The following is a 13,672-nucleotide window of genomic DNA, read 5'->3' as shown; positions in this document are numbered from 1 at the left end:
TAGTTTTTACTGCAGGGCAAGTAATGGTGTATTTTTGGTGTTTACTTTTCTGATGGGCTTGCGTAAATTAGGAGAGCATCGGAGTGAATCGGCATCAAACGACATAGAGAACCCGAATTGCCTAAGGGCAAAGTGAACACAATTCTTCAACCAGGTTCAAATTTAAAGAACGTGTGCAATACTTGAATGAAGAAAACTGCAGTTCTGAGAAATTACAGCTTGAATTTAATTTGAAAAAAGAGACAAAAGTTATGCACTAAAACGTCAAGCGTCTATGTAAAAATTCAAATGATGTGGATCCATTTTATGCACTATGCAGTAAAAGCCTTTGTAGGATGTAAAAACACAGACCTTTCAAAGATCAAAATAAAAAACAATATGGTAGTAAATTCTTTGTAGTCACTGGTGAAATTCTTGAATAAAAAACACATTTGGACCTTTCTATGAAAGATGAAATCACTTGTGTCAAGACAGAAAAATAAACATCTGTCGCGGAGTTGAGTCAGCTAGGCTGGCATGCCAAATATGACATCAAAAGGACTCTTCTATTAGGGAAGGGGGACAGAGGATTAAAAATACTGCAAAAAAGTTTGGCTGTGCTTGCAGTTCGGTCACTTGAACTTCTGGCCTACATTATTTTGTTATCCTTTATTGCTTTCTTTCATCAATAAGCCAAGGCAATCTTATCAAACGTTATGAATTTGTAAACCTTCCTGATATTCGCTCACCCCTTTTCAACAAATAGTCTTGCAATACTTTTCATAAAACACTTTGAGGATCGAAAAGTCAACTACCATCGGACATCGCGATCGACATCACTTGGAAGCATGTGCATGCAATGCTATTTAATGTGTTTTGTTGTAATTTCTTTCATTTCCGCAATTATTACATGGGTATCAAGGAACTGAATTCTTCTCATGCATAGGGTCATTGAGGTTACCGAGCTATTCACATGGACGTGGTAGGGAATCACAAAGGTATCACAGTACAGTAGGAAATCCCTTGAACAGAATCACAAAAGTATCACAGTGCAGTCATATCATATATGCTTAAAGGGAAGTGGTCATCGGAACTGCACATCTGCAACTTTCTTGTTTACAAACAACGTAATGCATGCACTATATATAGATGCATCATGTCAAAATAGCTGCAACATTTAAATTTTACCATGTACACTAAGACAAACATATTTTAACTTTCATCAATCGCCAGCATAGCTTTGATACAGTGTTTATATTGGTCATAGGGGTCAGTAGCGACCTTGAGCACCGTTCTGGCGAGCATCGCCCTCTAAAGAATGGTCATGCTCTACACTAAAAAGAACTGATTGGTATCTTGCTATATTTTTGGGTTCACAAGTTTTGTTAATTGAGGAAAAAATCTTCATGTCAACCGCAATTTTTTCCGTACATTTTGCCGCAGTTCCACCACACAAAGAGGGACTGTGATTTTGCAGTTTGTGAGCAGGCAGTGAAACCATGAACTTTAAAAAACTCAACAAGTCACTGACAGGCTAGTGGAGACTGTGGCTAGGCTAGTAAATAGTTTTGGCTACTAGCCCGGGGGCTAGTGACTCAAAAAATGATTTGCTCACCCCTGATGTGTTTCTGACTATGAATCATGTGCTTCAAACTTCAATTAGTGAGGATGATGAGGGCTGTGATCTTTTTGAGATTGCAGATAATGTAGATGGATGAGTCATGATCATCCACCTACTCTATCTGCAATCTATGTAAATGATATTCCTTTGGAGTGAATACTTGCTGACTCTATTGATAAAAGGACATGGAGAATTAAGGATTAGTTCCAATCTCTTTGCCGTATGTTTAAAAGGATTTAATATATATTTCCATACAACATTCAAAAGCATAGTATTGATGGAGAGAGGGTTGACTTTAATAGTAATAGAGGTTGGTAACAACTGCATTTAGTAATGGCCAGCAGTTTTCTGTAAGGACCTGTAGCTTTGGCTTGGTGAACGTCCTTATGACCTGAAGCTATTTTTTCTTGATTTCGCACTCTGCTCAGGGACAGATATTTTGAGTCTCAAATTTTTACAAATATTTTCTGATTTACTACTTATGGGGGGCTCATTTTAAAACTCTTGGAATAAACAAAAATTTCATTGTTTCATTGTCTTATTTTGTCAAAAGTTGAAATTTTATTTTTCCCATAGAGTTAACACAGTGATGGTGGCCATTTTTAATTTCAAATATTGATATATGTTAGGCAATGGGTTTCTCTAGTTCCACACTTTGTATGATGACCCTTAATTTTTAGTCCCTGCAGACAAAGTCCAGGGGACTTATGGTTTAGGTTCAATCCATCCGTCCTTGTGTACTTTGGTACAGGTGATAATCTGTCAGTGTTATAATAAGGTGCAAAAACGTTTAGCAACATCCTGACGATTAATAACTAATTGACTTATTAAGGTAGTGACTGGGTTCCTTTGTAAATTTAGCGATTTTGTGATTATTTCATATTCTGAACCCCTGAAATATGATCTTTTTATTAGAGAAAACTGTGAGGTAACATTGTACTGGAAAATGTCTTAAATTTAGTGAAAACACGGCCTTCTAACCACTGCGCGAGTTATTATTTTCTTTTTGTTTTAACGGTCCGGATTACTGTCAGCGTTATCGTTATACCTTGAGGAGATTATGTAAATTTTTACGCACGATGTTGCGCATGCGCGCACGTCTTCATAAGAGACGCTATCCAACATGGCTGATGACTGCCGGCAGTATAAGCAGTGTAGAAAACGCAAACGGGGGCCGAAGAAGCAAAATGGAAAGCTGATGGACGCGATGTTGTGTGTTGGCCGCTACAGCTAACACACAGCATCGTACACAGGGCTAGCAAGAGAGTTGCTGACATCGACGGTTATTTACGAAAAGTGAATAAAAGACTGGCATTTTTGGAAGCGATCGAGTAGCTGAGGTCGGCAGGGATACGACTTGGGCCCAAGAACGCCGAATTTCGACAGTAATTTGGCTTTTTACGTCAAGTCCCAAATGGATTTGAAGTCACCGACCCTACGTACGGGTCTTTGCAGGGTTGTGGTGAGCATGGATGTAAAAAATAGTATCCATGTGGTGAGCGAGGCGATTAGCTGTAGCGGAAAACATAGCATCGTACGCCGGGCTATAGATTACACCATGGATGTAAAAAATAGATAAGCGGCTCATCGAGGAGGAAAACATTTTTTTATTTTTATTTTTTTACATCCATGATTACACTGCCGTCCAAAGAGAATCTATTTATCTTCACTGGAAAATATGGTTCTATAACAGCAGCCCATATCTTGGACAGGTGCAGCCAACGAACAATGCAGTTTGAAAAAGGTCCTTACTATGATAAGATACATTGTGCATGACAAATAATGTGAACTGACTAAATTTAAGTCAAGAGGGTAATAATTAGCTGTTCATAATTTGCCCTCCCACAGAAAATTTTTCGACTTACTCTCCCACTCTCAAACTTCATTTTTACCCACTCCCCACTTATTTTTGCCTGTTTCCCCTTCCCACTGTGAATTTTTGAAGCTCCCTCGCCCTGTGGCGAAAAAAAAATTGCCAATTTCCCCTGCCCTGGAAACAATTCCCCTCAAAAATTTTTCGCCAAGCCCTGTCCCCAGGACAATCAACCGATATCCGCCCTGCCCTACAAAACAAACTAAAATTTGCTCCCCTACCACCTAAAAACATGTCCCCTGCCCTAGCAAAATTAAAATTTCCCCTGCCCTCAAAATTGCTCCTGGAATAGCTTTTTCGATGAATAGCTCCGTTGGCTGCACCTGTCTTGGACTTAGTTTTGCGCATGTTGGATTAGTTGTCCATGGATGTAGGAAGCATGGTTTGTCCAATTTGTCAATCCGACACTGTTATGTCGGTCTAGAGCACAGCAACGTACGTGAAACGTCGCTTCACGATCGTTGCCTGTCAATTTCTATTTGTGGTCAAGAGAGTGTCGCTGGGTGTCGCGATATGTCGCCGTTTCAATTTTACAATGAGTGAATCTGTCGAGTATCGCCTCAGTCGTTTATTTTAAGTCATGAAGAATCGCTTTTACGTGTAACTGAAGTTGATTTTGGCTTCATACTATACCCGAGGCCATAATAGTACATGTCACAGTGCATGGATGTAAAAAATAGACAGTGGAAAGCGAAATAGCGCACGAAAACCCGGTCATTTTTTATGGTGAGCAAAAGGATTGCAGCAGATCACATGTGAAAACCACAAAAACAAGTGCGACTTTCCCGCATTCCTTGAACTTCTCAACTACAGAATTTTTTAGAGCATTGAGAGTTGGTCGTCTCATCTCCGAAAGCAAGCAAGCAAGCAAGTGACGTCTTGTACTATAGGCACAAAAATCGGCACTAAAATGAACTGGGCAACCATTTCACACTTGGTACGTGCATAAATTACGGGCTGTGAGACCGGAAGTCGAGCGCTAGCGAGAGAGCGAGCGCGCGTCGTCGGCAGAACGCAGACCTGTAAACCATTCCGGCTGTATGATTTTTTTAAACTTTTCTCGTCTTGTAACCAGACTCTAACCGTTACCAAACAGTGTACAGTTAATATAATTATAAGCTAGATACGTATTTGACAAACAGATTATGCCCTGAATTATCTCTCTAGTGTTTATCGTGTAAATAGTACCCACCGCTTACGCTGACCAGCCTCACGTTTCTAAGCACAATTTTCATCATTTTTAGGCGAACTAATGTTTAGGACTTGTCAGAAATTCTCTAACCTGATGCCCAATATTTAACCTAGACCCAGATCGAATAATTTTTTTTGAAACGCACAAAAATCCGACTTTTTTCGGCGATTTTGTGTGAAAAATGGGACGTTTACACAAATCGTCGATTTTCTCAGTTCCGATTTTTGCTATGTATCCGCACCTTCAAATGAGTGTAAGTCGGCGACGCGTGGGCGGATTTCCCTGATTCTTCGCATGCTAACACTTCATGAATAGACCTGAAAAACCGTGTCTTAGATTTTTGATAAACCCCCTGAAGTGACGATAACTTGACAAACGTGAACAAAAGCCGATAATTTATGCGAAAATCCGACAGTTCACACTTCGAAGGCTCACTGTGCAGAAACAAAAGCGAATTTCAAAAATCCAAAACACGGTTTTTCCCCCTGTATATCCAGCTGTCTAGTGCCGTTAACAGATCACTTAGGGGTGCTGCCAATTCTTACTTATACTCTTTTAAGTGAAAAAATTCAAAATCACATGTTTTTGACTTAAACAAACATACCAATGCATGTTTTGACAACTAAACAAAATTTTTACCTTTTCAAATATAGACCTATTAGAAAATGTACCACATGTTGGGTGTGAGACCCTGTTTTCTATGTGAAACTTTTGATTGAAAATATGTGTCAACCAAACTGAGTCACTACCTTAATGACCTTTTGTAATAGGGTGGCAACCAAGATTGGCTTTACATTTTCACCACGTGATCATGGTATGGACCAACCCCATTGTTTCTGAAGTAAAGTTTGGCCTCTAAGCGGGAAAAGAATGTTCGTAATTAAAGATCTATATCCTGAATGACTGCACTAATAAATCTGATGAAACTTCCTGCAGATGTTTATCATACAAAGATTTAACAATCAAGAAAGACATTTAGCAGTATCAATGACTAATTATTGTAAGCCTCTTCTGTCATGAACACTTGAGCATTTTTGGTTCACATTTGACCTTCTGATTTTTTATGTCAAGAGCCATTACACAGACATGCGTGGACCACTTTTTTGGTGATTAGTTGAATTTTGACATTTCAAGAGCCAGAACATGACAAACCTATTTCTGTTTAACTTGGTCAAAGGACATAACCCTATGCCATTTATACTAATGTCTACTTGTTTACAATCCAATCCAATCTGGCCGTCAGTCAGAGACAGGTACCCTCATTTCTCTTTTTCATGCGCATTGTATCAACTTCAATTTAGTTACTTCTACTGACAGATTCCCAATTACAAGTGGGGACTATGTCATTGTCAGTGACTTGTTATTTTTGAATTGGTAAGAGAACGGTTGACAGCTTTATAGAGGAAAGCTTTGGTGTAAGTCTAAGTCTTACACTTTCAAGGTGCATACTTTAAAGGGATACAGTTGTCGGAACTGTGCTTAAAGGTCGTATGGGACCCATACACCCGATGTAAACACTGTATCCAAGGTACGATGGTGATTGATGAAAGTTAAAACATGTCTGTCATAATCTACATCGTGTAATTTAAATGTTGCAGCTATGATGATGAGGTGCATCTAGTATCATGCACGATATACATTGTTTGTTAAACAAGAAACTCGCACAGGCGCAGTTCCGACGACTGTTTCCTGTTGAGTTTCCAAGACATTGTACTCTAGTCTCTTGTGAACAGCAGGTCCTGAAAGGAAAAGAGATAAGGACCATATGGTAGTCTTGTTGATTGGTGTCATTTATTGTGAACTGAATAGACAAGCATAAGTCAAAGTGCATTTCTTTTAGTGTCAATAATGGCAGTACATGTAACAGTCCAAATGAGCGTGACAGCAATTAAGCCTGACAGTCAATTATATCACTTAACTCTTCCATCTTCATCAAGTGTCTCAAGAGTGTCTTCAAGTAGAGGGTATTCAAAAGAGGTCATTGCACAACTTGTACCATGATATATGTAAGATTCCCTGTCTTCTGTTTTTGTAGGTGGATACAAGTAGCTTGCCCACGTCTCTCTATTGATTGGGGTGCAGCATTCGAAAAGCCATTATTAACGCCGTATGAAGTGAGTAAAATTTCTTATCATATTTTGAAATTGTTTCACTTAATTTCACTTACTGCCTCTGACACTCTGCCAACAACTGCATTGTTTTTGCGATTTTTAAACAGTTTATTTATTCACCTAGCCAATGTCTAAAAACTATTTTCTACTGAACAAGAAAATATTTGGCTGTATAATTTGAATTTAACAGAGTGAGCAATAGCAGTGTTCGTGGTCACAGGTTTGTAACTAAATACAGCTGCACACATTAGACATTGGACACCCCTGCTTGAAATGCAGACAGATTTTGTAGGTGTGGTTGCAGCCTGCGGTCTGAGCCGTTAACACGTCTTTCAGTGTACATTGTAACATAAGCAGTCACTTTTATAAATTTACATTTTTGTGGTTCTTTAATGTGTGATTTCCAAAAGTGTTATCCAGATTTGCTGACAAATATTCATTATCATAAATAAATGAGAAAACAGTGGCATCATTTGCAAATAGCCCTCTCTGATATATTCCTGGATAAATTGTTGATGTTTGGGAGTTTCTCAGCACTTTTCTCCATGTAAACTCCACCAAAGGTGTAGAATGCGCCTCAATGGCAAATATTTAAACTCAGATTTTTACAATTCTTTTTTGATCTACCACTGGTTGGGGCTCATCCAAAAGCCCCTTGAGAAATAAAAAACTCATTGTCTAATATTTTCAAAATTCAAAAATTTTATTTTTCCCTGTGGAGTTAACACGGGGATAGTGGGCATTTTGAATTTCAAATACAATGTATCAATAAATGTCAAGTGTATGTAATCCGTTTCTCTCAGGGCTCGAAAATTTTTTAAAAATTCACTTGCCACAGGGCAAGTGAATTTTCAGTTTCACTTGTCCGGAAGAAAAATTCACTTGCCCTGAATTCAGATGATTTAAGGAGTAAATATGTATTGTTTTATTCATGTCATTGTAAAGAACAGTAGCTGTAACTTACTGATAAATTTTTGTCCTTATTCTGTGTATCAAAAATAATATCTTATGTAACGTATACATGCACAGTGTTTCAGCCAGCTTTTGCTAGCATGGGGACACAGTAGCCCATAGTAGGTCTTAATTGGGACCGGACAAATTAAATTTTGGGGGGACATGTAATGTATTTCAATAAAACAACACCGGTACATTGTCATTGTGTGTCATCATGACCTGGTACCTTGTGTTAAATAGGCAAGTCAGGTAGGTGCACGTAGGGTAAGTATATAATAGGCCACCGGTGTTGTGTCAAATTGTGCCCATGTGAAACTTTCAGTATCATTTAGTTTACTGCTACCACGTGGTATGTGCATAAACTGCAGGGTTTCCCCAAGTCACCAAAATGATTAGCCAACTCATTAGCCAAATCAAAAATCTTGTGGCCACTTTGAGCAACTTTTAAATAGTTTATGATCTCAAGTGCAGCAACAGCTTTCTCGGCATTCAGGAGTTCCTAATTTACAAATCAAGATGTTTTGTATGTTCTTCATGATAGTTTTTACATTAAAGAAATATTTGTTTAGTTTTTATTACATTAATTATCTGTGTTTTTTATGACATTGAAGGGATTGAAATACTTTTTCATTTCTAGTGGTAAACTTTTGCCACAAGAAATAATTAGGTGGCAATTCTAAAAATCAGGTAGCAATGTGAAGTGTATATTACCACAGATACAGAATACTTCTGCAGCATTGAGTCAGTGTTCACAGTATGACAACTTATCATACATACACGACAAGTTCCCTATGTGGTTTTGTTAGCCACGCACATACAAATTTTCCATGCAGAAGAAAGCATTTGGTAGCATAGCGATAGTGTAGATACAAGTATTGTGGTGTTGTGTCATAGTTGTGATCAAGCAGGCTCAATAGCATCTTCAGCATCAGTATTTTTCTTGAGACAAAAAGGGTCAGGTCAAAATCCTTTAAAACAAGACACAATGATATTGTTCAATTCATTTCCCAATGTTTTAAAGAGTAATAATAGTTTTAATGATAATGATAACATTGTAGCCCAGGAACATTTTCATTTGATATTTTGATATCATCAAGAAATGTCTAGTGATGTTCACTATTACATCATTAAACTGGAGGAATCTGCAGAAATATTAATGTGATGATTTGAAATGGATATGCTTACTGCAACTACTGTTGACAATTTCCCTTTGCCATAACTGTTAATAAAATTTAATTTAAACTGACAGTCAAGCTAAATGCCATTAAATTGGAAAGCACCAAGAAATTACCTTTTATCATAAGATTGTACCTATTAGACCTTCCTGGTGGTTTCTTTTGAACCATAATTGTGTACTTAAGGGGTTTTCATTCCTGACATCACATAAGATGACCCAGATTTGACCTTTCAGAAAACCTCAAGTTTTTCTCCTTTTCCCTTGTATTCTGACTCTGTTTGTGAAAGTTTCCTTTGAAATAATGGATTTTACTATCAAACTGAGTAATTGCAGGCCAAATTTTGATTCAAGCAAAGTAGGTAGAACTTTGACTAAAAAGGACGACCGGTACGCGGGACTCCCAGAGGCAAAGCCAAGCCTCAGTGTATTCATGGTCGTTACACGTCCATGATGTATTGTAGCACGGTCCGTCCATGAGGGACTGAGGGACCTGATTGCAGTATCGAACAGCAACAATGTTTGCTTCACGTACCAGGGAATTTGTAACTTTGTAGAAAGGAGAGTAAAGTGTTTCAATACATTGTAACTTTGTAGGAAGGAGGGTAAATTGTTTCAACACCCTACAACATTTTATTGTAAGCTGTAGTTTTCTGTTGAGGAGACACCGTGACATGATTTCATGAGAAGAAAAAAAACATAAGAGCGTGCAAAGACGTCAATATTTTGCCATTTTGTAGCCAAGCAGAACAGAGCTATTTTATCGGCCGGCCATATCGAAAGCGGTACACTCAAACAACTAGAGAGTGGCAGCGCGTATGTACAGTGGCCTCATTGAAATTCACTTGTCCGTCGGGCTGGGAGAATGTTGTTTTCACTTGCCCGGACTCAAAATTCACTTGTCACGGGCGTCGGGCGGCGAGAATTTTCGAGCCTGTCTCTGGTACAAAACTTTGCCAGGTGACCCCCGATTTTTAATCTTGATTTGGTAAGAGAATGGTTGAAAGTTTCATAGAAAAAAGTTTGAGCAAAAGTTTAAGTCTCACTTTCGAGACGCATATTACTTCAAATCAATTTACTCTCAGAAAGTATTGCTTTCTTTGCTGCAAGTATGAGCACAGTGTCAAAGCACAAGCAAAGATGATGCCATTGAATGACTTTGTCACATCAAATTAACTGGAGAGAGACAGGTTCACGTAACACCCACCTGGCCATAATTTTCTGTAGTTCAAGTGTTTTCAATGAATAGGCCTGAGTGCAGATACCTAAGGGTAAGAAGTTTGGGACCTGTGGACCTTTTTAACCTTGACGCCCCATTTCAACAGTATTCATGTTCTTCCATCTCAATGGAATCAAGGAGGTGCAAACTAACTAAAGTGGGTTATGAAATACTGACAGCTGGTGTCAGTACTACTTTATCATCAAGTCTGGCACTCAAATCTCAGTCACATTTCTTTTTTTTCTCTCTCTCTTTAATAGGCATCTGTTGCTTTACAACAGATAGACTGGCAATCGACCTATCCCATGGATTTCTATGCAAATGACTCACTCGGGCCCTGGACAGTGAATAATGAACGGCATCGGCCCGTCAGGCCGAGGAGGACTAAAGACAGAGCTGTGAAATTAACTTCCAGTGCTGATTCCCGGGTAGAGAAGTCAGCTGACAGTGCATCTGTTGGCACTGCGGAGGAAATATCCAAGCTTTCAGGGAGGGATGTGTCTCCGTGTAAAGAGGGGTGTTCCTGTGAGAAAAGACTTGAAAAGGAAAAGTCAGAAAAATGCAGTGATACCTATTGATTTCAAACCAGCGTACACAACTTGAGATTCAAAACTGTGTGGCAAAGTGTTGAGCTGAGCAGTTGTCATTTTCTAAATGTCAATCATCCAGGACAAATACCATGACAAATACCGTGACAAATGATGTGAAAGAGAAAGTAGCTGCCACAAGTCTCTCTTTTCCCCCAGTCTCTCTGTTCCTTACAAGTTTATTTCGCGTTTGTGCAAATAAAAATTTGTCCACACAGTTTTAGTGGTGTACTGCAGTTTTACTGCAGTTTGCGACCAGCTGTGCACCAAGTGTGTTTATGATAGAGCCTAGCTGGTTTACCCAATGTAAGAGCTGCACAGTGGCCCCAGAATTTACAAAAAAATTGTTTTCAAAGGAATTCAACAACAGAATGGAAATGCAGAAAACTCAATGAATCAGTTTCAGACAAAACTGTAAGGCGGGCTGTTTAATATCACCTGCACCTCAGTAAATTGATAACTTGATAACCAAATTAACTACAATGGTAGTTATGTGTGTATTAAAGACTAAATTAAATGTAAAGCATCTATTACCATGACCTTGTTGGGATTACAATGGTTTGCGTTGAACCGTTGGCAATATGAGAACTAGACATACTGTCTAAATTGAGGAGCAGCCAACGCTGTCAAGTGTGACTATCATCTAGGCGCTAATATCAGTCAATAACAAAGAAATCAACTCTGCAAAAGTTGGAACATTGTATTGAAAGAGGCCAGATGCAGTAAAAACAATGTCACCAGGTCAGCACAATCAGCGCTCTTTTGCGACCGAAGCATTTCAGATATGGTGGATGTGTGTCGTTTTGACAACACATGAGCTCCTTCAAGACAATATTTCAACTCTCACAGAGTGCATTTCCATGTAATCAACTCATATTACTGCGTAGATGATAGCTGCACATGACATTGTTGGCAACTCCTCAATTTAGACAATATGACAAGTTCACTATTGCCAACGGTTCTACACAAAACACTGTAAGCCATTTTGCCATAAACATGTACCCTGCCATCTTTACCAAGGGATGCATGAAGTTTGCATTATTTTTTTAATACAAATAATCATTATCATAACATGCTTATATATATCTTGTCATTTCCAATTGATAAACGCTACCTCAGCAGCACAATCTTACAAGTCATGGAGTGAGCCTAGACTGAAAGATCCGTCGCTCCAGAGCACTATCGAGAGTTGGGAACGTAGAGAGCGCCCTCAAGCAACGGATCTTTCAGTCCAAGAGTTGGCCAAAAACAGTTTGTACGCTTTGGGTAATTTGTTGGAATTCAAGTAAACAATGGTGACATTTAAAATGATAAGGTACCTGATTGGCAATTACTGATCACATGGTGTCATAAAAATGCAAATTAGTTCAGTCAGATGCTCAAGCTGATGTTATGGTTTGGAGAAACTCTTGAAGCAGGGCTAGATTCCATGCCAGGGAATTCAGAACTTTTGAAAAACGCTGTCAAACCACGGAAAAATCAAGCAATGAATTGCAATTGATTGGTGAAATATTATGAATAAATATAAAATATTCATCACTCTGATACACGGAAACCTGAACTATGTGTATAACCTTACTGGCTACCCACCTCTGACTTTCTCGTCCCGTTGTTAAGTTTGGTTACGTTGCTTCACCTACAGACGAGGGAACAAAGTTGCATCTCAGCTCAGTGCTGTGGCAATCGTGATAAAAGCGAACTTAGTTTTCTGCCCTCTTCAGTCTTGCGTCTCCATCCTTTCGTTTTTAACCGTCTTGGTTAATGCGTGTATTTTTTACTGACGTTGAAAGCAGAAAAAAAAGAGTTAAGAAAAAGAGGAAAACGTCGGAAGTACACCCCTGCCAATTAAACAATCTGCAATAACCGTAGCCTTTTGGCCCTGGCACAACGAAAGTAAACACGAAAGAAACCATTGCATGACCCGAGGGTTATAAATTATTGCAGCTAGTCCATAAGTGTGGTTGTTCGCCATAGGCATTTTTGTTTGCGCTGCTATGTGTTGACAACACTTTATAGTCGTAAGGGTGAAATGCGCATTTTTGTTCAGAAGTCTTAGGCAGTGAGGTTTCTTTAGATGGGTTGCAACTACTCCATAAAAATCTCGAATCTCTTGATATGTTGCGACCGAGATTACATTTTAATACATTTACCATACCGAGGTTGATAATATAAAGCAACCTACAAACGAGGCTTTAGGGCCTGCAAGTTCATGTGGCACTTTGCCTTCAACCACCAGTCTCCTGGCAGGACAGGACAGGAGAACGATTTGCAGGTAAGGTGAGTTGTTTTGACGTAATTATAGCAAAATATCTGTACATACAAAAGAAAACATCTATGATATCAAAGAAAAGAAAAGAAAATGGGGAGAAAATTTCAATAATTAAATCATAAAAGGACGAGCCTTGTGTAATTTTGTTGCTGTTTCGTTAATACGTAAAGCCAAAACATACTTTTCATTAAGATATTTTTTTGTATTCAATCAAACCCCTGGAGGAGCTTGGAATACACTGCGAGAGTGCTCAATTTAAGCTGATTATTTCTGGGGCGGATGGGGAATGCTCGTCTATTGAACTTTTGACCTTGCCAGGTGTAGATGGAAAGTGGATTTAGCTAGTGATAAAAACCAAGCATAGAGCTGATATGCAGCAAATAAGTAATAAGAAAAAGTTTAAATATGGAATTGCCGAGACGGGTCAGTTATTAAAAGAAGCACTGTCCTATAGCTACTAGATCCCGTTACCAACCGCGACATTTTAGCAAGTTTATACTAGTCGACCAGAGTAACCTGTCGCCATGACATCGTTTAATGTGTCTCGAGGCTTGCAGTGTGTAATCGGTCGACCATAGAGAAAACTGGCCAGGTGAATAATATTTCATAAGGGGCAAAATAAGCTCTGATAGCTAGCCCATAATTATCTGTACTTCTTCAAAGAAAAATTTAATTTTAATCTGCCAGTAGAGG

At 38.8% G+C, this 13,672-nt stretch overlaps 1 protein-coding gene across 4 annotated transcripts in view; it reads left to right on the top strand.

Moving 5' to 3' along the window:
- Positions 1–12,265, top strand: part of LOC139145453 (2-(3-amino-3-carboxypropyl)histidine synthase subunit 1-like) — a 40,786-nt gene extending 28,521 nt beyond the window's left edge. For 2 of the 4 annotated variants that reach the window (XR_011554932.1, XR_011554931.1), the window contains 3 exons: positions 6,701–6,779; positions 10,384–11,845; positions 11,941–12,265. Coding sequence is in view for 2 of the 4 variants with exons in the window: in XM_070716651.1 (XP_070572752.1) it covers positions 6,701–6,779; positions 10,384–10,701 (397 nt within the window). In the remaining 2 variants the exon portion in view is untranslated. Of the gene's footprint in view, positions 1–6,700; positions 6,780–10,383 lie in introns of all 4 variants that reach the window. The other 2 variants (XM_070716651.1, XM_070716650.1) reach the window with 1 other exon arrangement.
- Positions 12,266–13,672: the final 1,407 nt, after the last annotated feature.

This window comes from Ptychodera flava, chromosome 12, assembly GCF_041260155.1.
Source record: "Ptychodera flava strain L36383 chromosome 12, AS_Pfla_20210202, whole genome shotgun sequence".
In the NCBI taxonomy this organism is placed as follows: Eukaryota; Metazoa; Hemichordata; class Enteropneusta; family Ptychoderidae; genus Ptychodera; species Ptychodera flava.
This window is presented reverse-complemented; position numbering and strand designations above follow the sequence as displayed.